Consider the following 24,345-nt stretch of genomic DNA (forward strand, 5'->3'; position numbering starts at 1 on the left):
TGTCATATCTCTTGTGCACCACTATATTCTCATTTGCTTAAAACAATACCTACTCATCATAGACACTTTATAAACGTGTTGAATAGAATGATAATGAATTGGTATTACATATATACAAATACATATACATGTACATATATTCATGTATGTGTCTAAATTAAACCTAAGCCTCAGTATTTGCCAATGAGAGTAATGGTTGCTCTGCCTATATTGTATCAAGCAATTATCACAGGTCTATGAGCTAGGTGATATTATCACTACTTTACTGAAGAGCAACATGAAGTACCGAGAAATGTTATTGTATAGCAATGGCCACTTGGTTAGCAAATGAGAGAAATGGATATTCATTGTTTCTAATTCTGTTTAATTTATTTTTGCTCTGTAATAAGTCAAATGTATTTAATGAACAAACAGTAAATACCATGTGTTGTTCTATCACATATATGGCACTGGATACAAATTTGATTAGGATATAACCCTGCCCTGTAGGAAAGAGAATGAGAGAGATAGGGAAGGAGAGGAAGGTAAAGAGAGAGAGAGAAAAAATAAAAGTTGAATCTGATCCGTGATATGATTTCTATTCTATGTATATTTACACGCAAATAATGGTTTGTGCACATGCAAGGACTGACTGTGCTATTCGAAGTTATTTTCAATAGGAGAAGGAAAAGGGAAGAGAAGGAAAAGCCACGCATCTCAACTTTCTAAATGTTAAAATACCTTGTATTGCCAAAGGCAGGAAGAGAAAGTCACACAAGAGGGAGAAGTATTGACCAAGGAAGCAGAAATATGTAGTCTGCATGGAGGCCTCATTCAGCAATATCTTTTTGCCCTTATTCTGCCAAATCTTATTTACCACCTTATGTCCTTCTATAAAAGTCCTGAAGCTGGATGAAAAACTTTCAGGTCCTATTGACTTTTACATTTATTTAATTTCTGCTATTGATGATAAAGAGCCAGCGAAATGAGCTCTGGGGAGAAAACGAGAACATATTTCTGAATTTTATATAGATAAATATATTAAAGTCAGAGTTGGATTCTGTTACTTTCCCAAGTGGGGTTCTTGCATAACTGTCAAGAAAGGTTTTCTGGAACATTTCCCTGTTGATCTGTTGGTGGCATCAAATATCCTGTAACTGGTGCAGGAGATGCTGTTTATGCCACGTGAGGATTTGACGAAGCAATGAACACAACCTGCGGAATCAATCAGAATGCCATAGGTGAGTCAACAAATAACCTTGGGGTTTGCATTACCTGTCTACACAATGTCACCATCATCAGAGTCTACAATTTCTTCTCTGAATTCAGTCTCAACATCAATTTTCTGGGTTTTTCAGGCATTCTTTAGATGAGGCTAGATCTAGGAAAAACACTCAGTGATAGCTCTTGGCCTGAGATCTTGATTGCTGTTACTGTGGCCTTGCAAGTAGATCAATCATACATGTGGATGATGGTGCTCAACACGTCGGGTAAACCCAAGTGTTGTGGAAAATACAGAGCTCTTCTTCCAAACCTGGTCGTTCATGCTGATGGCAACAACCTATCCAAATCACTGATTTGCTGAACATGAGTAAAGCATTGCAAAAAAACACATTGACCCAAAATAGGAGGAATCATCAGGAAACTAAGGAAAATGCTGGTTCTTCTTCCACAAACTCAGTGTGAAATGGAGTGTATGTGGCGGGGAGATCCAGAAAGAGATAAAGACTTAAGCATTATATGCTCCAAAGCCATTGCTTTTCTTGATTGACACTTTCCAGTTCTGTAACCAGTGGAATTAGGGAAAGCAAAACTTCTCAGCTCTGTAACTAATCTAGGAGCAGAAGGCAACAGTAGCCTAGATATTACGATCTGAGCATTACTAAGGAGTTTACTGCCTGGTTCAAATGTTTCATGTAATGAAAAAAATGCTGCACTTAATTAAGTTACAAAATCATTGGGAATTGTTGAGAAACTCTAGCTTCTAGGATCTTATAATGCAAGAGTCCAACAATAAAGTTCATTTGATTTAGTCAATCTCTTTTCTGCGGGGAACGGCTGTAGGGTGGGGGATGTAGTCTAGCATGGAAGCCCCAAAAGAAAGTAGTGGAGGGGCCGGCTCCGTGGCCGAGGGGTTAAGTTCGTGTGCTCCATTGCAGCTGCCCAGGGTTCGGATCCTGGGCGCGGACATGGCACCGCTTGTCAGGCCACGTTGAGCTGGCGTCCCACATCCCACAACTAGAAGGATCTGCAACTAAGATATACAACTGTGTATGGGGGGGTTTGGGAGATAAAGCAGGAAAAAAAAAAAAAAAAGACTGGCAACAGTTGTGAGCCCAGGTGCCAATCCTTAAAAAAATAAAAAAGAAGAAGAAGAAGATTGACAACAGTTGTTAGCCTAGGTGCCAATCTTTAAAAAAAAAGAAAGTAGTGGAAAAATAATCTGATCAAACTATTATTATTTTATGATTTGGTTTTGGCTTCTGTCTGACCCAGGCCTTTGGGTAGTGAAACTAATGAGCACCTCCTAGGTTTTAACATCCATTTTCTCACCCTGGAACCCTCAGTTCTTGGAAGATATCCTTGTTCTATCCTTCCTAGTACCTCTTGGTCTCTTCTTTCCTCCCATTTCCCAATCTTCTCCAGGTGACATCCTTTCTGCTCAGCAGCCAGGAGGGTCTGCTGCAGGTCTCAGGGTGAGAGGATGGGCCGGTGTGCACACACTCACAGAGAATTGCGAAACCCTGACTTTCTGCAGCAGGAGGCTGCAATAATAGGATAATGGAGCAGCATCTGGCACTGCCTGGGGACCTCTCCATTGTAAAATATTCTGATCCTAAGTAAGAAGGGAGGCCCTTCGAAGGAGTAAGGATGAAGAAAAATAGCTTTACTTTATCCATTGTGATAGGCAGAATTCTAAGATGGCACCCGGTCACCCATGCTCCTGCATGATTCCCTCTGCTAGAGTATGGGTGAGACCTCTGTGTTTGATGGGATATCAATCCTGTGAGTAAGTTAGTAATCAGTTGACTGTGAGTTTACCAAAAAGGATACTATTCTGGATGCACATGATCTAATGATGGGAACATTTTAAAAAGCCTTAAAGCAACAGAGACTTTTGCTCTCCTGGAGGCCTCAATGTAGAAGTAATTTGTGATGAGTTCCACAGCTGAGAGGAAATAAATTCTGCCATTTGAGCATGGAAGGGGACCAGAGGCCTCAGCTGAGACTACAGCCTCAGCCCACTCCTCGATTACAGCCTTATAAATCCTGAGCAGAGAACCCAGCTAAGCCATGCCCAAACTGAGAGAAGCTGTAGAAACTGAGAGATAATAAATGTAGGTTGCTTTATAACTCTATGTTTGAGCAATTTATTACACAGTACTAGAAAATGAAGGCAGGTATCTTCAAGGCAAGACTGATACTCACCTTACCACGATTACAACAGATTGTTTTGTACCCGATGATAGAGAGGGACACAGCAATGCAGAACTCCAGCACACTTAAAATGAGCACCATACCATCCATACCCTAAGAACAAATTCATAACAAAGGAACATGAGGAATAGAGATGATGAGTTCAAATCATTGACCACTGATTACAATACTAAAAGAGAAGAACCATTGGCCAGAGGTCAGAAAAACTGACTCCTAATTGCAGACATACACTTATTAGTTCTGAGCCTGCTGAATGTCATTTATCCTCTCACTTTTTCACCAATAAAATTATCATTTTTTCCCTGTCCTCTACTTTCAGTGCTATTGTAGATATAGAATATGAAATGCTATAAAAGGGGGGAAAGGATCATAAAGATAATTATCAACTTAGTTCTTTCAAAACTAGGAATTCCATATAGTTGACACAATAATATGATCTCATATCTTAGTAATTGTAGGTGGAGTGATAATTTTAGGCAGAATAACAATAAGCCAAAGAAGTCCACATCCTAGTCCCCAGAACCAGTGAATATTTCAAGTTACAGGGAAAAGGAGAATTAAGTTTGTAGATGGAACTAAGGTTAATAGCTGACCATGAGATGGAGGGGTTTTATGGATTACGCAGTGAGCACAAAATAACTACAGAACACTTATAAGTGGAAGCAGGAGCTGGAAACCTAAGGGAAGTAAATTATTTTAGCAAAGTCACTGAAGGGGTGATTTTGGAGTGAATATATGGCGCTCAAGATTCTCCTAGGATTTACTAGGAATTAAGAAAAGGTAATGCGATTGATCTGCTTAAGAAGTTAGGAAGAATGCTGAGTTCCAAATTTGGGTTTGGAAAGGAGACAATAAGAGAAAGAATTAAGCAGCACAGTGAAAGACTGGAAGCTCAAATGGAGAGGAGACAACAGAAAACTCAGTGGTGTTGAGAATGGCCAATAGACTTTTTAATAATAAAGATTTCATTGTATTTTAGTCTGCTATGGGTACAGCAATATCTCTTCCTCCACGCACTTACCCAAAACTTCAAGAAGTTTCACTACCTACAAAATCTTGTGTAAGTGCTAATTTGGAGAATAAAGCAACTAGGATGCTATCTAGATGAGGGCAAGGGGCACAGAAAAGTAGTAAAATTCAGAACAGAGATTGAGAATTTGCCAAGAGCTGGACATTGAAGCAGAAAGTGCTTAATCTTGCAAGAACATCCAGAGATGGGAGGTATACTGGGTTTTTCACCATTTGTAATATAACGTTCAAGGCAATTTCCTTTATTATTAGAGAACCAGGCAACTGTATCAGGCTCCATCAGGACTCCCTGGAAGATACAGAGACTGACATCTGGGCTCCATTTTTAGAGTGGATAACAGGACATACTTACCAGTGTTTTGAAATTAAACAGGAAGAATTGAGCAAAATGCTTAGCACACTAGTTGTTACAGAGTGGATGTTCTACTACTATGAGCTTTCTTCCCACTTTCCCTTATCACATTTAGAGAAGGAACAAAGAGAGAGATGAGACATGGGCCTGACTCCTACATAAAAGATTGCCCTATTTCTCAATCAATTCTAACTTCCCAAAGTGATTCATCAATTAGATGACACTGATTGTTACTTTTGCCAGAGCCCGGGCTCCTGTGACTTGCTTCCACCACAGTATCCCATGAAAAGAGGAAGCACTAACCAGTAAAGCAGATACAAGCATGGAACAATTCTCCGAGTTCTGATGATAGTTACACAAAGGGTAAGTAACTGAGAAAACGATTATGCTGCTCAAAGTGACTAAGATCCCTGATGCAGCAAAGATAGAGCTGGTAATGTTCAGCCCTAGGCTACCTTGGACCTAGAAAGGAAGGAAAATCAATTAATCCAACAACATTCTCTGATACGTCTCCATCAATAACTTTACATTCACAACTTTTTGTCCAACCATCTTCTCTGTCTTGATTATAGCAATAGTCTCCTAACTTGTCTCTTTTGTTATAGTAATTGCAACTCCAATCTCCTGCCAAACCACAAATATCGTACTATTATTCCTACATTACAGCCTTCAGACGACTCCCATGGGCGTGTGAGCTCAACTCCAATCTCCTTAGCAGGGCTTTCAATACCCTTTACCCTTTAGCTGGACAGTCCTGTCTGTGTCCATCTCCCATCACGTTCTGTTTCAGGTGACTGACTTCTTATTTTCTCACTGTTTCTTGCCTCTCATGACTACATGCCTTTTGCATATTATCTCCCTTTGTTCTCTCTATTCCTTTTCCTGTATTCTCTTCTCTCAGTGAAGTTATAGAGGCTTTTATAAGAACTAAAATTCCTCAAGAAAGTATGAGAGGCGTAGTGTGGCTGTAGCACGAGGTAGATTTTAATGGTTATGTTTCTATCTGGAGGAGATGCTAGAGAGACAGATTGAGGTCAGATTTGGAAAAGCAATATTGATCACCTCCATAATTTGATATTTATCCTTTGAGTGAAGATAACTAAAAAATGTTCTTTATCTAGGAAAATCATTTATTGAGATCTGGGCTTTTGCCTTTTATTGGCTTTGGGAAAGACATATTGGCATGAAAGCTTTGTTTTAAATTTGCTTCTCCTTATTTAACAGCTTTATTCTGAATTTATTTAATTGAAAACTGAATCAAAATCCTTTCTGTATATAATTGGAATACATATTTTCATCAATAAGTCAATAAATATGATGCTACATCAACACTTGGTGCTACTGTCATGGGAGGCTGGATCTCAAGCTGTAGGGTTTGTTTAACCGATCCTTTGGATGTATCTTCTCATGACTTCTCTGTATTTTCATAAAGATTCTCCCAGCAAGTACTTTCCCAAATGTTCATTCTCATGTCAATAATTCTCTTATCTGACAATTTTTTATTCCAATTTTTGAGAGACCAATCCCACCAGGTAAAACTTACAATTTCTTCTGATTTTTAAAAAGTAAAATTTGTTTTCTATTCTGGAAGAATACATACATGATTAATCTTTCTTCTTTTGGAGCAAAAACTAGGAAGCATTACTCACCAGACCTCTTGTAGTTCTGGTTCCTGCTGCAATTGACAAGGACCCTGATATAAGAAACTAATAACAAGAAGAAAAATACAGGTAAAAAACTTTAAACAAATATGTAAAGGGATCACTTGCTAAAACTTATCCTCAAAAGTCACAATTATGTTAAACAGAACAATTATATTAGAAGAAACACAAAAATTTGTAAATAACGGTAGCCTTTTCCCAGAAACAACAGAGAAATTTTACTAGATGGATTCACAGGAGAATTTATCAACCCTTTCAGAAAATGTCTAACAGTGATGGCATTTAAACTGTTTAAGGGGATTGAAACATACAGAAAGCTTCTCAATTCCTGATATGAAGTAATCCTAATATGAGGCCAAATTTAACAAGATTAATATCTTATTATTAATATATAATTAAAACCTAATGATTATTTTCTTTTAAAATGACTATTAAAAGTTGTAAATAAAATAGTAGCAAAGAAAAATTTTAAATTCTATATTAGATGATATTTCTAATATACTGATTCACTTGACTCCATCAATTGGGTAATTATTTTCCATTTAGCTCAGATGATTGGAGTGAAGTCGCTGGGACTCCCTGCCTTAAGCTGTTTAACTGTTTGAGTTTCTAGGTTTGCTTTCCCTATTTGATTTCAGAAGTTTCAAAAAATCTATCTTCATACCAAAAAAGACTGATCTAATGAAGTAGCTTGATAAATTTTTTCAACAAATTTATGAATACCAAGACAGATGATTAATGTAAACTAAGTCTCTTCTGAAAAAAAATAGCAGGTCGAATCACCCATCATGTAATATAACGTGAATCAACAACAAGTGGGTATTTCTCCAAATGTCTAGTTTTTTTAGTATTGAAATGCTTTTATAATTTATGAAATTAATGAATTTAAGGAGAAAACTCAGATGCTAATTGCTATTCATGTTTACAATGTGGATAAGACAGTTAATAGCATTTGATGTTCTTATTGACTTAAACATTATTTATAAAATATGAAGAGTTGCAATTTCTATAATATGATAGAACATCTGTCTCAATCTTAAGGTTGTTATGTTTAATGGGGAAACACTGGGGTCATCTCATAAAATCAAATCAAGATAAAGATGTAGACTCTTATGTAATACTATTCTTAGTATATTCACCAAAATGGTTATATAAGAAAAATATTTGAAGCAAATGGTTATAATTACTTCTTTCTACATATAAATATGTTATACTGCAAAAATCCAAGATTATCAACTAAAAACTGCTATACACTCTAAGAAAATTCACTAAGGCACAAGGGAACATCATTATATACAGAAATTATATATATATATGCTATAAACATGTGTTTGTGTGTTTGAATATAGGAATTAATAAGAGAAATTCATTTACCATAGCAAAAAATTTATAGTTTCTGAGACAAAACGCTTAACAAAGAATATGAAAGGTACGTATAAATAAAACTTTACAATATTCCAAAAGTACACAAAAGAAAACTTGAACAGATAGACTAATGTAAGGATAATTTTATGGGATTGTGATAAAGGACATTTATCTCTACTGGAGACTAGAGGGCCAAATAGAAGAGAAATGTGTGAGTGGTTCTTGGTGTTATTCTTGTACTGCATAAGGGAGAAAAGGAGGCACTTCAAAGGTGAAGTTTTGAGATAAGGTTGAAAGCATAACTGATGGTAGCAGGAAAAAATTTTCCCCCAGTTAAGCAAAGGCTCATCTAGTGGGACGCCTACAAGAGTCTGAGCAATGTCTCAATTGACAAACACAGCTCCTGCAGTTCCTGGTAATCTACTGAACATGTGTAAAGGTGTAAATTATGAAAACTGGTTTCCAAAGTGGTCTTGAAAAGGAAACGGAAAGGGAAGCAGAAACCCCAAGTGGTTAGATGCATGAAATACTGGAATTACACTGACCCTATTTGAGCTCTAATTCCCCTACCAAATAAGTGTGTGATCTTGGGCGATTTACTTAATCTCTCTAAACCCTAATTTCTTCATCCATAAAATGAGGACAATGATAAATCCTTTCTCAGAAGTTTGGGATGATTGTTTGAAATGGAATTGCACATATAAAGCACTTAGCAGAGTGCCTAGAGCACAGTAAGAATTTAATAAAAGCTACTACTGACATGAATATGATCAGATATATAAAGCATTGCACAACTGCCCAGAAGGAGACTAGCATTTGCTGTTCTTCAAAGCTTGCAACAGGCATGGGGGCGCACAAAGCCAGCTCATTATAGACTTTAATCTCTAAACTGTCTCATTTTCAACTTTGTAGATAAAGGGAAACTTGGCAGACTTGAATAGATTCCCTGAGTCTAACACACATCCAGTTCATAGATGTATTTTCCTCTTGTCAGTAGATAAACCTTGATACTTTATGCTTCATTTACACTCTCAATTTGCAGAGAAACTCTCTTGCAATTTTTTCTGGGGGGAAATTTTAAACTTTCTTAAATTTTAATTTAATTTATAGTTATTAATATTGAAATTATGAGATAAAATGTATCTAATGGAATGGTATTTGCAAAGATTTGAGACTTGACTGTAAATTGCTTGCATACAAGCCATGTATCCTCTCCTCTCTTGCTGACAAAATTCTCATTTTTTTCAGACTCCATGAGCTTCAGTGAACGCTTGCCAACCATAGAGGTGAATCTTGAGTAGCCCAAGCTAATAATGGCAAATACATGACCTTTGCCCATAGCTGGCTTAGGAATATAAAGCATTTATGCATTATAGAACGTTTATGAACAAGAAGATGTGCCAATGAGTCTGATATGCTATGCCAGCAGTCCTCAATGAGGTAACTCCTGAAAAACCAACCCTATAAATGACTAACTACCAGGCTTCTTCTTGTGGAGTAATCAATGCTTTCAATTTTTTAACCATTCTGGTTTAGATTTTTTGCTACATGGTGTTGTAATATACCCTGATACATTAATTATTTAGTCTGCCTAGCTTTCTTTGAGTTTTATGTTATTATTCACATTTATGAGAAAATTGAGTCAAAAGAGGTTGGAGATCTTTCTCAAAGTTATAGACCTACAAGAGAGGGTTAGGATATGATTCCAAAGCTCCAGGAGATTAACAACTATGTTATATTGTCTCCAACTATGTCAGACGGTATTCTGCTCACCATCACCGACCCCCAAATTGTGTACCCTGAGTACACTGTTAAAGGACGATCATAAATTCCATTAAATGACACCACAGCAGTAATCATTATTATTCCCAAGCTGAAGTTCACCAGGGCAATCAGAATCTGGACAACCTAGAAATGATGAAGAAAGTAAAAATTGATTACCTACCACAAAATTTGCTGCCAAGATACCCCCTTTCCAACCACTAAGTTACCCTTATTCTCTATGTTTTGAAATAGTCAGATGATCTTGATGATATTGTCCTGTCACTTTTCTTACATACAAAGTACTGTGTAAATATTAAGTTACTAAAATTATCTCTTGGTATATCTATCCCAATTGCCTCATTAATTTCAAGATAAAAAAGATGGTACCAGGACCTTCCCAGAGGTGCTTTATGATACCTACCTATTATGCTACTCCTACCACCACTGTTGATCTCCTTCGCACATGCTCAGACAGGAGTGATCCAGAAATTAGGAAGCAAATGTTCTAGCAAGAGAAGTAATCTAAGGAAGGAGAGTATGTACAGCAGAAGACAAAGAGAAGAGAAATATGCCATTTTCCTGGGGTCTGGGGCCTGGGGCCTGAGGACATGAGTGAGTACATGGTCCAAAATAGAGAAATTGGAGTACATTAACCCATGGAGTTCGAAAGGATCCACAGCATCATAATGACTTTGTACCATTGGCTTAAATCTTGGGCTAAAGATAATCCTCTATATTTACTGTCCTTCCACCTGCACTAAGCTGTCTTTCTTTACATCATCCATTTCTTTTAGACACATCCACCTGTGACTCCAGACAGAAATGCACAGAGCACAGAAGAAGGCTAAGAAAACTCCCCAGAGAGAGATAGTAAAAAATATGGGGCCATCAGCTATCAGGAAGTTCTGTAGATGGAACACGAGCTGCTGCACATATGTCCTTTTCTTTTGTTGCTCTTCCGTGGTGAAGTTAAATATAGTTGTCACGGATGACCCACAACCCTACAGTAGATCTGAAGTCACTATATTTTAAATACAACTAAATCAGATGCAGGAAGTAATAAAATATTGTATCATTTTTCAAGTGATAGGCTCTGCACACCAAATACTGATATTCCTAGGGCCTGCTGATGTATTATGAGGCTAGTGAGACAGAGTATTTGATGTTAGATCTGATCCCTGGTGATTCTACAACAGGATTGGTCTTCTCCCAGATCCGCTGCTGACTTACCCCGAGGACTTTGGGTTCCCCCTTCAAGAACTTCTCTGGCATCCCTAGCCATTGGTACTCGTTTTGAGAAGCATGAGGTCCTGGCTGGTAAAAACCAGCACCAGCCCCTGGTGTCGTCTGTTGCATTCCTTGCATGGTTGTCGTGGCAGCAGAAAAGATGCTATAGTAAGAAATGTAATTTAGGAAGAGGTCATGAAAATGATAGAACAACATCGGGTCTACATGCGCTTCCTCTATTACAACATCTATTAGGACATTTTTACATAATGTAATTATTCATAGACTAGCCAGGAAAGTAGAACAAGGAGAGAAGGCGAGAGACACAGAGAGAGAGAGGGAGGGAGAGAGACAGACAGAGAAAGAGAGAGAGAGAGAGACAGAGAGAGAGAGAGAAATACCCTGTGACATCAATATGTTAGAAAGTATGGAAGAGAGGGAAATGTGGATAGAATTGAGGCAAATATGCTGGGCCCCTCAAATTAGGGAAATGTCATCAAGTTCATATATCACATCTGCACTCTGATTTTATCTCTATCCCTATGTCTGCATATTCCCTTGATTACAATCATTTCCTCTTTGAGAGTCAAGTTTTTCAACAGTAATAACACATGGAATCACCTGCAGTCCAATTTCCTGCGTTTTGTAGTCTTCCTTTTCTAATCAGAGCAGAATGACATTCTCAGAGCTGGAAAATTTTCCCAGGTTCATCTTGACTAAATACAATTTATGTAATCTTGGCTTTTACCCCATAAATTTTGGACTTTGGAGGTGGAATTTATGATTCTGAAGTATATCCCTTGCACCAAGAATTTGTCTGTTGTCCCATTAAAATGTTTTAAATTAATGTTTAAATTGATAATTAATTAAAACTGACTTGCTAATGCACAGCAAGGACGTAAAATTATCTTTCTGAGACTCAAAGCACAAACACAATACTCTACTGCCACTTTCTCTCCTCAATATAGTAACCTCAATCAGGTTACGTGGAGATAGGTTTAAGTCACATGATTTTTTTTTTTTTATTGAGGAAGATTAGCCCTGAGCTAATTGCTGCCAATCCTCCTCTTTTTGCTGAGGAAGACTGGCCCTGAGCTAACATCCATGCCCCTCTTCCTCTGCTTTTTTACATGTGGGACGCCTACCACAGCATGGCTTTGCCAAGCGGTACCAAGTCCGCATCCAGGATCCGAACGGCCAACACCAGGCCACTGAAGCGGAATGTGTGAAATTAACTGCTGCACCACCGGGCAGCCCCCATGTGAATATTTTTATCTGCTCTTTTGAATCCATGTTCAGATGTTGCATGGCTCTCTTCCATAAATTTTGAGGGAAGTGAAACTTGGTAAGACTCTGCCAAAGCCAATCAATTCTGATACCATTTACGCTTCATTGGTATTGATAAATGTCTCAAGGTTGGAGATGTGTGTACTTTGATTAATTCAGATTTCTATGGAAAGGATTATTAACCTGTATTTATATTCAGTTTGCCAAAGGAACTACATTATTAGTTAACTAGCAATAAAACTGACGGAGATCCAAAAAAGAGTCTATTTTAAAGATAGATAGAAAAAAAAGTCCAAAATCAAAATACAAGATTAATCATTTAAAACATTATTTTAATTTTAGTTACATATGCATTCTAAGTTCTGAAAAGTACAAAAGAGCAAATCATAAAAGAATGAGTAAAATAAAAATTAAGAAAATGATAAGAAAAATATAATTAAAAATTCATAAGCAATACATAAGGTGAAGGAGACTAAAATAGTTGAGATCAAGAAGTAAACAAGAGAATGTAACCAAAAATTCAATATTTCTTTTTCTGTTCTAAAAAATTTCTAAAATCAACACAGAGAAAGAAATTTGGAAGTGCATTTTGAAACTAGGAAATAACTAAAATCCCCATAAGTTAGATGAAATGATTGTCGAAAACAACCAAGATTGTGTGAGGATGAATTTAGGGGAAAAGTAGAGACATCATCAGAAAAAACAGGACACTACTGCCGCAGATGTTCAGAATACACTTCTCAAAGATGAGAGACTCACTGAGGTATAAAACATATATTCTTGTTTATAATCCTGAGAATATATGCACCAGTTGATAGCAGTAGTTTCTCTGGGCAAGTATAGTTCTGGGAAGTAAAAGGCATGAATAAAAGAGAAATCACATCAAAAAGCCACTTTTGTAGATGGCCATCTGTCTCTGACTAAGTCTTAGGCTGGAGTCCACAAAGAAGGAAGAAAGCATTCTTGGCCTGAGTCTCCAAGAAATCCCACAGATTAGGATCACCTGAATATATCATCACAACCAAAGATCATAAGATGCACTAAAGCCAGTCTGTGAGATTTAACCAGGAGAAACAGCAAGTGTGTCAGATGTTAGCATAATCAAATACACAGTATGTAATAAATATGGACAAAGTATTTTAAAAAATGGAATCAAAAAAGCGAGAAAGCATGGATAAAGTGCAAAAACTGACATGACACATTTAAAACATGTCATGAAAAAAGATAACGTTGACATTAAAAAAAATTTTGACCAAAGTGTTAAACAGCAAGGAACAACTGAAAGGAGAATTAGTGAACTGGAAGGTAAATCTGAAGAAATCACCCAGAAGCCATATAGAGAGAAAAGGAAATGGTCATAAAAGAATACAGGTTAAAAGATTAGAAATAAAGAGTAAAAGTTCGAGAATATGTATAATTAGAGTACTAGAAAGAGAAAATATTAACCAGAGGATGGGCAAAATTGGCAACGTTTGGCATGGTAATATATCTGTACGTTTTCTTTAACTGATGAAATACTTAAACCCACAGACACAGGTCACATAACATACACCAAGGAGTACCTTTATCAGATCTATATTGAAACACATTGTAGTGAATTTACAAGATAGCAAAGAACAAAGATGATCTTCAAAGTCGTAGAAAAGAAAAGTCAGATCACACACGAAGGAACAGCAATTAGACTGACAACAATCCAGAAAACCACAGAAAAATATTTTTCAAACAACTATAGACTTAGAATTTGTTCTGCACCAAAACTGCGCTTTAAGATCAAGGGTACAATAAAGACATTTTCAGATAAGTAAACACCTGACAGAGTTTACCAGCACAGACATTTACTAAATAAAACTTCTAAATGATGTGCTTCGAAAGTAAGGCATATAAAACCCAGAGGGATGTTCCACCATACAAGAAGGAACGGTGAGCAAAGAAACTGGTAAACATGCATGTACACACATAGTTTGCAAAAATTAAGAACAATATCTAACTTGTTAGGTTAAACATAAGGACAAAATATAAAATACTGGACCCTCCAAAAGCAAAATTTGGGATTGGAATGTCAAGGGTTGGTCTTTTAATGTCCTTGTGCTCTTTGGGTGATGGGTGAAGGAAGTAACATTAGATTTCGAGTAAGAATGAAAAACATCGAGTTACCACTCAGCATACGGAGCGGGTTGTTTAATTTTTCAGTAAAGAGAGGAAAATGTTATGACAAAACAAGTGAATGATAATTAAAATAATAAATGCAATCCATCAACTAAAAAAGCAGAAAAGGAGATGAAATGAGCAGAAAAATAAGTGAGACAAGCAGTAAGCAAAAATATGGTAGAGAGCAAGGCACCTCCAGAATTGCCGAGCGAGGGCATCTGAGAATCCTCTCCTCTTTAAAAGCAATGAGAACACTGCAAAAATTATCAAAATCAACTTTTTCAGAACTCTGGACACTAACCAAGACCTTGCTTCAATCCTGGGAGCATTTATTCAAAGAAAATGGCCGAATCTCAGTAAAAATATTGAGCATGGTCATTTTGTTTGTAGTAAAATATTCATAGCCTAGAATTCACCATTTTAACCATTTTTAAGCCTGCAGTTTTGTACTGTGGTTTTAAGCACATTTACATTTTGGTGCAAAAATTAGCATCTCCATCTCCAAAACTTTTTCAACTTTCTCAGCTGAAACTGTAGTCGTTAAATACTAACTCCACGTGTCCACCTTCCCCCAGCCCTGCGGCCACCACCATTCTACTTTCCATTTCTATGAATTTAACTACTCCAGGAACCTCACGTAAGTGAAATCATAAAATATTTGTTCTTTTGTGACTGACATTTCCCTTAACAAAATGTCTTCAAAGTTCACCTATGTTGTAGACGCACATCAAAATTTCTTTTCTTTTTAAGGCTGAATAATAATCCATTGCAGGTATAAACCACATTTTGTTCATCCAATCATCAGCCAATGTACACTTAGGTTGCATCCACCTTTTGACTCTTGTGAATGATATTGCTGTGTAAATGGATGTACAATTATCTGTTCAAGTCCCTGCTTTCACTGTTTTAGGGTGTATATCCAGAAGTGAAATTGTTGGATCATATTACCATAAGGTAATTGTAAGATTAATTTTCTTAGAAATCAACATACTGTTTTCCACAGTTGTGACACTATTTTACTCCCCACCAGCAATGCACAAGGGTTACAATTTCTCCACATCCTTGCCAAACTTGTTACATTCTGGGGTTTTTTTGTTGTTTTGGGGGGTTGTTCTGACAATAGCCTTCCTAATGGGTGTGAAGTTGTATCTTACTGTGGTTTTGAGTTGCAGTTTCCTAGTGACTAGTGATGTTGAACGTCTTTTCATATGATTCTTGGCCATTTGTATATCTTCTGTGGAGAAATGTCTATTCAAGTTTTCTTCAATTTTTAATCAGTTTTTTTTGTTTTGTTTTGTTTTTTTGTTGTTGAGTTCTTTATATGCTCTGGATATCAATTCCTTATCAGATATACCATTTGCAAATATTTTCTCCATTCCATTGGTTGCCTTTTCACCCTGTTGATATTCTCCTTTTATGAACAAAAGTTTTTAGTTTTCATGAAGTCCTATTTATCTGTTTTTTTGTTGTCATTGCTTCTACTTGTGGTGTCAAATCCAAAAAAATCATTGCCAAATTTAATGTCATCAAAATTTCAATCTATGTTTTTTTCTAAGAGTTTTATAATTTAGCTTTTAGAATTGGGTCTTTGATCTATTCTGAATTGATTTTTGTACTTATATGGTGTAAGGTAAGGGTCCAACGTCAGTTTTTTGCATACAGATATCCAGTTTTCCCAACACTATGTGTTGAAAAGACTGTCCTTTCCCTGTTTAAAGATCTTAGCACCCTGGTTGAATATCATTTGACCATATATGTGAGAGTTTATTTCTGTGCTATTTCATTCCATCATCTGCACATCTATTTTTATGCTAGTATTACAATTTTTTGATTACCATGGACTTGTGGTTAGTTTTTAAATCAGGAAGTGTGAGATCTCCAACTTTGTTTTTATTTCTCAAGATCGCTTTGCCTATTCAAACTCCCTTGAAATTCCATTTGAACTTTAGGATTGATTTTTCTATTCCTTGAAAAAACTATATCACTCAAATTTTGATAGATATTTTATTGAATCTATTCAATACTTGCATGTTAATAATATTAAGTCTTCCCGTCCCTGAACACAGGATGTCTTTCCATTTCTTTGTGTCATCTTCAATTGCTTTCAGGAATGTTTTGTAGTTGTCAGTGTGAAAGTCTCACCTCAATAGTTAAGTTTACGCCTAAACATTTTTTTTTTTTTGCTGCCAGTATAAATGAAATTATTTTCTTAATTTCCTTTTCATTGTTCATTGTTAGTGTATAGAAAAGCAACTTATTTTTGTGTGTTGATTTCATATCCTACAACTTAACTGAATTTTCCTCCACCTACCGTCTTTTTGTGTATGGAATCTTTGGTGTTTACAAAATAGAAGTGCATGTCATCTGTGAACAGAGATAATTTTACTTCTTTCTTTCCAATTTGGAAGCCTTTTATTTCTTTTTGTTGCCTAACTGCTCTGACCAGGACTTCCATTTTTATGTTGACTAGAAGTAGCAAAGGCAGGCATCCTTGTCTTGCTCTTGAGCCTAGAGGAAAAGCTTTCATCCTTTCACTATTGGGTATGAGGTGGACTGTGGGTTTTTTCATAGATAGCCTTTATTATGTTGAGGGAGTTTCCTTCTATTGCTAGTGTTCTGAATGTTTTTATCATAAAAGAATGTTGAATTTTGTCCATTGCTTTTTCTACGTCACGCGAGATGATCACGTATTATTGTTTATGTCATTCTGTTAATGCAGTATATTATATTGATCCATTTTCAAATGTTGGACTGCACTTGCATTCTAGGTATAAGTCTGACTTGGTCATGAAATATAATCTTCTTAATGTGCTGTTGAATTTTGTTTGCTAGTACTTTGTTGAGGATATTTGTATCAATAATCAAAAGGGATAGTGGTCTGTAGTTTTCTTTTCCTGTAATGTCTTTATCTGGCTTTGGTATCAGGGTAATGCTGACATCATAGAATGACTTAGGAGGCGTTTGGTCCTCTTGAATTTTTTGTAAGAGTTTGATAAAGATTGATGTTAATTCGTCTTTAAATATCTAGTAGATTTCACCAATGAAGCTACCTCATCCTTGAGTTTTCATTTTTGGGAAGTTTTAAATTATTCATTCAATCTCTTTACTAGTTATAGGGCCCTCCCCATTTTCTATTTATTTTTGATTCAGTCTAGGCAGATTGTATGTTTCTAGAAATTTATCCATTTCATTTACATTATCTGATTTTTTGGAGTATAATTGCTCATGATACTCTTATAGTCACTTTATTTTTTCTGTAAAATTTGTAAGAATGTCCTCTCTTCTGTTTCTAATTTTAGTTATTTGGCTCTTCTATCTTTTTGTCTTAGTTAATCTAACTAAAGTTGTGTCAATATTGTTGATATTTTGAAGAAGCTACTCTTGGTTTCATTGATTTTCTCCACTGTTTTTTTCTTTTTTGAGCTTTGTCATCTTTTTACTTGTTCTAATCCCATTCCTCTCTCCCAACTCTGTGCTTTGTGGTATCTCTGAAAACCAGAAGCCTTAGAACCACGGAAGTTGTAAAAACCAGTAGCTTAACAGGCTATGGAGGGGTTAGAACAGGGTTGTAAATCCCAGAAAGCTCCATCACCAGAGTATTATGAGTATTTGATCTGTTTGGCAACTACCTAGAAGAGCCACACTCGTAGATATTGTCTTTATTTGATGTGACTAAGAGTTCATTCAGTGAAGGAAACCCTAACTCCAAGGTGTTTGTCAAAAACAATCATTAGAAACTGTTTAATTCACACCTTCCTGGGCAGTGATAGCTGTTCAGGCAAAGAAAAGCTGAATTAAAAAAAATTAAAAGAAAAAGACAAGAAGGAGGTACATGCAGGGAGCTTTGAAAAATTCCTAATGTATCCATGGAAATCTAGAAAGTCATGCACATGTGGAGGGTTGTGTCTATGCCCAAGAAAGAGCTGAGAAGTCCCTGATTCCTCAACTATAGCTGATCTTAAGAATCTATGCAAGTAAGAAGGAAAGGCTAAGACAGAGTTGTAAACTCTGAAGTTGCCTCAGTGCATACACACAAAAAGCCTAACAGAAAAGAAGAGGAGACTTACTATTTTAGGGCTCTTAAGGACAACTGTTAAATCATTAGTTGACCATTAAACTAATCAAGCAGAAAGTTCAATGTCCACAGATTACAAAAAATACAGACTTCACAGAACCAAGGAGTCACTAAACAAACAAACAAAAAATAGCAACAAAAAAACAAAAAAACAGACAACAGCCACAACACTAATGAATGCTTGGGATGGAGTAGTCTTTTAAAAGATCAACAGAATTGGAAATCCTTTAGCTGGGTTGAACAGGAAAAAGTGCAAGAAGAAATTACTAAAACCAGGAATGAAAAAGGGAACATGATTACCAACTTGACAGAAATTTTAAAAAATTAAAAGGGAATACTAGGAAAAACTGTATGCTATTAAATTAGATAACTTAGATGAAATAGTCAAATTCCTATAGAGGCACTAACTAGTGAAACTGAATCAAGAAGTAATACAAAAGCTACAAAGATCTATAACAAGAAATTAAATTAGTAATTTAAAAGATTCCCACAATGAAAAGCCCAAGCCCATATGGTTTCACTGGTGAAATCTATTAGGCATTTTTTAAAATATTAATAACTCCTTCAAAAACTCTTTGAAAAACGAGAAGAAGAAGGTCACTTCCCAACTGATTGTGAAAGAATGTAAAAGAACAAACTTAGACCCTTCTTCACACCAAACAAAAAAATTAACTCAAAATGGGTGAAAGATCGTAATATAAGAGCTAAAAATATGAAACTATTAGAAGAAAACATAGGAGTTAGTTTTTGTGAACGTGGGTTAGGCAATGGTTTCTGAACTATAAAAATAAAAGCCTCAAGCAACTAAGAAAAAACAGATAAATCAGACTTCTTCAAAATTAGAAATTTTCCTACTTCAAAGGGTCCCATGAAGAAAGTGAAAAGAAAACTCACAGAATGGGAGAAGATATTTGCAAATCCTATATGTGATATAGGACTTGGATCCAGTATATACAAAGAACTCCTACAATTCAAATATGAAAGAGAAAAATAATCCAAGTTAAAAATGGACAAAGAATTTAAATAGACATTTCTCCAAAGAAAATAGACAAATGGCTGATAAGTGCATGAAGAAATGCTGAATATCATTTATCGTGAAAGAAATGTAAACCAAAATCACAAGGAGATACCACTTCACACCAACTCAGAAGGAAAAAATAAAGACAGTAACAGCTGTTGGTTAGAATGTGGAGAAATTGGAATCCTCAAACATTGGTGTTGAGATTGAAAATTGGAGCAGTCACTTTGGAAAACAGTTTGTTTTCCAAATGTAATAGGGAGACTTACCATATGACCCAACTATTCCACTTGCAGGTATATAACAAAGAGATACGAAAACATAAGTCCACCCAAAATTTGCATACACATTTTGTTAGCAGTGTTATCTCTAATAGCCAAAAGAGAGAAAACCTCCAAATGTTCTTCCATTCACCAGACTAGTATAGTGGATCTTATTAAGCAAAGAGGCTTTGGAATTACACTATCTTGGTTTGAATTCCAGTTCTGCCATTCTTTGCTCAAGTTACTTACTATTGTGTTTCTATAACTCTCTACTGTAAATAACAGTGCCTATCTCTTGTGGGAAGTTAATAACAAGATAATGCATTTAAATCACTGCATTTCACATGATGAATACTAAACACATATTAACTATTATTATTGTTGTTTCTACTCTTATTTATCCATTTTTGGATAATTTATGTTTAATGTATAAAACATAAACTTCCTCTAATACTTGCTGCCACTCAAGGACATGCTAGAGAGGAACTTTATTCCTGACATCCCCAGCTCCCACTTGCTCCTGTCACAGGGCTCCTGGAGAGGCAGAGGAGAGGGGCTTATATGATTAGTTAGAGCATGTTATTCATTGTGCCATTTGGTCATGGGTTGGGTCTTCCTCTCTTTTGCAGATTATTTCAGAGTGTTACAATTAGTTCCTAATACAGAATGGCAAAAGCTAAAGGTAACAAGAATCATGAGAGCGTTATGGGATTCCAAGAGTTTTCTTAATGGAAGGCCCGAAAATTAGACCAGGTTTCCATGTTAAGAAACTTGATAGGTCGTCTTTGGAAAGCCCAACAATTAGCTCAGGTTTCCATGTTAAAAAAACTTGGTAGGTCGTCATTGACACCTTCTCTTACCCACCCTCGATCTCCAAATCAATCATGTTCTTCCAACCCTACACAATTATTTCAAATCTGAGTTTTTCTCCTACATCCTCAGACCAAGATATCATCCAATTTTTATCAGGAATTTTCTCAAAGCCTCTTAATGTTCTCCTGTGTCCACTTGTGAGCATGTATGTCCAGCTCATTCTCCACTTTGTAGGCAGAATGATCGCGTTAAAGTGCAAAAAGAATTCTGTCACCCTCCTCTCTAAAATCCTCCCTTGGCACCCCGGGGCCCTCACTGTAAAGTTAAAATGGGTAATGTCGTTGAAGGAGCAGCTCTGCTCCCTCAGCCCACACCCGTTGTCCTAATCTTACCTTGAATCTCTCTCTTTTGATTTTTGAAGCCACAAATACACTTGACTTATTTTAATACTTCCAGAGCAGTAATTTCATTCCTATATGGCGGCATTTGCACATGTTGAACCCCTTGTCAAGAATGTTCTGCACCTCCCACAGACACCCTGCAACAACTACAACCCCTCCTCCCCCATAAACACACCAGCCCAGGATTTGATCTCCTCACACACTGACAGTGCTTCACAGTCTCTGCCTTCTCTCAGTACAACTCCCCACCTCCTCCATTCCCCACACATGGCTTACTCAATCTATGGTGGTAAGGAAGAGTTTAAGAAATCTTAGTTATTTCTCTCTTACAGCATAGAGACCAAAAGTGTTGTAAAGGTAAGTACCAATAATTCTTAATCCAGCTAAAAGTGTACCTGAGCTTACTTCTCTTTAATGCAAAGGAAACTCTGCATTGATCTCTCAGACACACCTACAGACTGAGGATTTAGGAAATGTAGGCTCAGTCTTATCAAACATCTCTGATGGTTTTCCCTCTATACTTAATAAGACTGTGAGCTTCCACAGAGCAGACACTGTATTAAAATAATGCTTTCAAATGATTCTTCTGTTCTCTCCGTAGTTCAGTGGTAACACACGTCAGGTCTTGGCCACTCAGGTATGGTGCTCTGTCTTTCTAAAACCCCTCACTATAAGTTCATATAACAGCTCCTACCTTCATACCATAGAAATCCATGTGTTAAGGAAAAAAGTGTGTGTTTATTCTCCAGGGCTTAACTTTCCCATATTCAAATACCAAGGAATCCAAAAGAACAGAGAATATTGGATAGAGATGAGGGACATTTCTTCCAGTTTGGGGAGGACTTTGAATCTAGTCTTGTCCAGTCATCTGTGACATGCATTTGGCTATTGACAACTATAGTGTCTTTTTTGTAGTTGTTCCCATTACAGATGTAGAGAAGCTTAGAAACCTCCCCTCTCTTCTTCTACTGCCTTCAATCTCCTTGTGGATCAGCACCAACATCAATCTTTTGTTTCCTTATCTTTATGTCACCATTCCCCTCATGGGTCACAGTTGCCAAGGAGGGACCATGAGGAGGGTGGTCTAAAGGGGCCACATCTCCTTCCTAGTCAAACCTATAAGATAGAATAGACGCGCATAAGGAGGCCTGAACTTGGGTGGTTTGGTGGAGGATGATGATGGTAATGTAGAGATGGTTACCTGAGCAGGGAAAGACCTCAACTAGGATTCAACAAGTCTGGGTTCTACTCCCTGCTGTTTTACTGCCTAGTGTGACTTTGGATATGTTATTTGCCTTCTCTAGATTTTCTTTAACCCCATGCAAGGAAAGCATGCATTGGGAACAATTGCCTTCGTCCTTCTTTGTGGTCCCAAGAATACTAAGAAACTACAAAGTCTCTTTTATTCACCCACTTCCTCATGAGCATCTTGAGCTTATGCCTTGGGTGTCACATGAATGGTGTCAAAGACAGTTGTAGAACTAGGTCAGGTCACAGCCTATCTCAGGGCCTACGTAAGACTGGGGACCCCACATTTGCCCTACAAAATTTACACCAAATTCTGCATGTGGTAGATATTTTCTTAAATGTTAAATTAAAAATAGTAAGTCAGAGACAGAGAATAAAGACCTTGCAGGAAAGGGCATCAAGAGTACATGAAATAATAAGTGAAAAGTATAAAATATTGCTTTCAGTTTCCTGATATCCTGAGGATTTAGAGAACAAAAGTAACTAAAACAACCTTATCGAGCATCAGCTGTTGGGAGCCTGTCCTTACCCCCATCCTCTGCAGCAAAGATTGTTCCTCCAAACACCAAACATATATCTAAAGGTGCACTCAACCCACCCCAACCTGGAATACCAGCTTGTGCCATGGGAGGTGACCTCATCCTCTCTCATTCCACTTCCTGGGATCTTAGAACAAGTGGATGTAGAAACCATAAGCCCTAAAGCCTAGGAAGGCATGTCCTTGGACCTACCTTTCTTCAAGCCAGCAACGTCTGCAGGTGTCTTATAAGTGCCAGAAATTCTGGGCAAGTGCCTTCAGTCTAGGTACAATAACTTGTCCCCACTCCACACCTGTGCATTCCTCTTCTGGCAATTTGTCTGAATGCCAAAGGTGGTGCTGAATATTTCTGAGTCGCACCACTAGTTCCTTTTTTACATCGGAAGTACTAACTGAGCCTGTGTCCCTAATATGGGTGTGGAAGTCTGTTGTGACATTTGCTAACAGTCAGTGACTGCCTCATACAGTCTTTTATAGGAAAATAATAGTGGCTATTACCACTGTTAGTGGTTTATTAGTGTATGTAGTGTATATCAGTGGAGATCAGTGGTTGAGGATTTACTGGATGTCAAACTCTCCTCAAAGATCTTTATACACACAAACTAATTTAATGGCATTTAAAAATCATTTGAAAAGCCACTTTTGACAATTTCACACATTCTCCTTGTCTCCCTGGAGAACTATGTTGTTATATTATACATAACTTAAATGTATTGTTTATATGAAATTCCACCATTAGAGATGAATGTCTGTAAAATGTCAACAAGTTGCTTGCATAACAATAATTAATATGGTACTTTCCTAAATCAAAGAGGAAGCTGGTATCATAGAAAAAGCCTGGTCTTTGACTAAGACAAACCCAATACCAATCATTTATTACATGACTTTGTTGTCTCTCTAAACATAAGATTCCTCATTCATAATATAAAATCAATATTTACTTTATAGGGAGGAGGAAAGTAAAGTGGTGTTCAGTTCTCATTCATTCAACATTCTCTTAGAGAAAAATTCCCATTAGCCAAGCAGTATGCTATGTGCTGCAGATAAAATGATGAAAAATGATAGAGTTCCTGACCTCAATGAGCTTAAAGATCATGGGGCAGCCAGACAAGTAAACATACCATCGAAATCCAGGATAATCAGTTCTCTGCAAGTTAAAGAAGAGTGTTCTAACAGAGCTTATAGGGAACTCAATTCAACCTTGGTGATGCAGAAAAGACTTCCTGGAGAAGGGGACATCTAACTGGAAACTTGTTGAATGAGTAGGAGATAGATAAATGAAAGGAGAGTTAGACAAAAGAAAGTAAGGGGTTTCCAGACAGAGTCAATAGAATAAAGAAAAGCCATCTCTGTTTACAAGCATCCTTTTAAAATTAAAGCACAAATCTTCCAGTCATTATGGAACCAGACTTCCTCTTCCACTCAGCATAATTAGAAAACTGGGGAAAGATTTTAAACAACGCTTGAGGACATTGGACAGTGGTCAATGCAGGGTTTTACACATTGAGGAAATGGCAACAAATATACAAATAACAACTGTTCTGATTTTCTGCATGAAGGATCTTTCCAGACCATGGTCAAGGAGATGGATTCCTGTGGCTCTTCTTGTACTGAGGAGAAAGAAATCAGAGTTTGAAGGAGCTGAGGCAGCAAGAATTAGTGAGTAGAGAACCATAAAATAGGTAGCCATTGTAGAGACAGAGCTCCTGAAATCTGAAAGAGACTCCTTTTAAATTTAT

At 36.8% G+C, this 24,345-nt stretch overlaps 1 protein-coding gene across 1 annotated transcript; it reads right to left on the reverse strand.

Moving 5' to 3' along the window:
- Positions 1–27: 27 nt before the first annotated feature.
- LOC100061252 (membrane-spanning 4-domains subfamily A member 4A) lies at positions 28–22,993 on the reverse strand. Its single transcript, XM_023654122.2, has 7 exons — positions 22,800–22,993; positions 10,819–10,978; positions 9,598–9,732; positions 6,448–6,504; positions 5,102–5,260; positions 3,409–3,510; positions 28–1,194 (listed from the first exon to the last, which is right to left on the reverse strand). The coding sequence occupies exons 2-7, from the start codon at positions 10,951–10,953 to the stop codon at positions 1,156–1,158; spliced, it is 627 nt and encodes a 208-aa protein (XP_023509890.2). The 5' UTR covers positions 10,954–10,978; positions 22,800–22,993; the 3' UTR covers positions 28–1,155.
- Between the last annotated feature and the right edge of the window lie 1,352 nt (positions 22,994–24,345).

This window comes from Equus caballus, chromosome 12 (genome assembly GCF_041296265.1).
Source record: "Equus caballus isolate H_3958 breed thoroughbred chromosome 12, TB-T2T, whole genome shotgun sequence".
Classification (NCBI taxonomy): domain Eukaryota; kingdom Metazoa; phylum Chordata; class Mammalia; order Perissodactyla; family Equidae; genus Equus; species Equus caballus.

Excerpts from the sequence above, each read along its gene's own strand:
- LOC100061252 (XM_023654122.2), bottom strand. The coding sequence starts at position 10,953 with ATGCAAGGAATGCAACAGACGACACCAGGGGCTGGTGCTGGTTTTTAC. Across the intron at positions 6,505-9,597 it reads CAATTTGGGGGTCGGTGATG|TTTCTTATATCAGGGTCCTT; the intron begins GTGAGCAGAATA and ends TCTTGTTATTAG. Across the intron at positions 5,261-6,447 it reads CCAGAACTACAAGAGGTCTG|GTCCAAGGTAGCCTAGGGCT; the intron begins GTGAGTAATGCT and ends CTTCCTTTCTAG.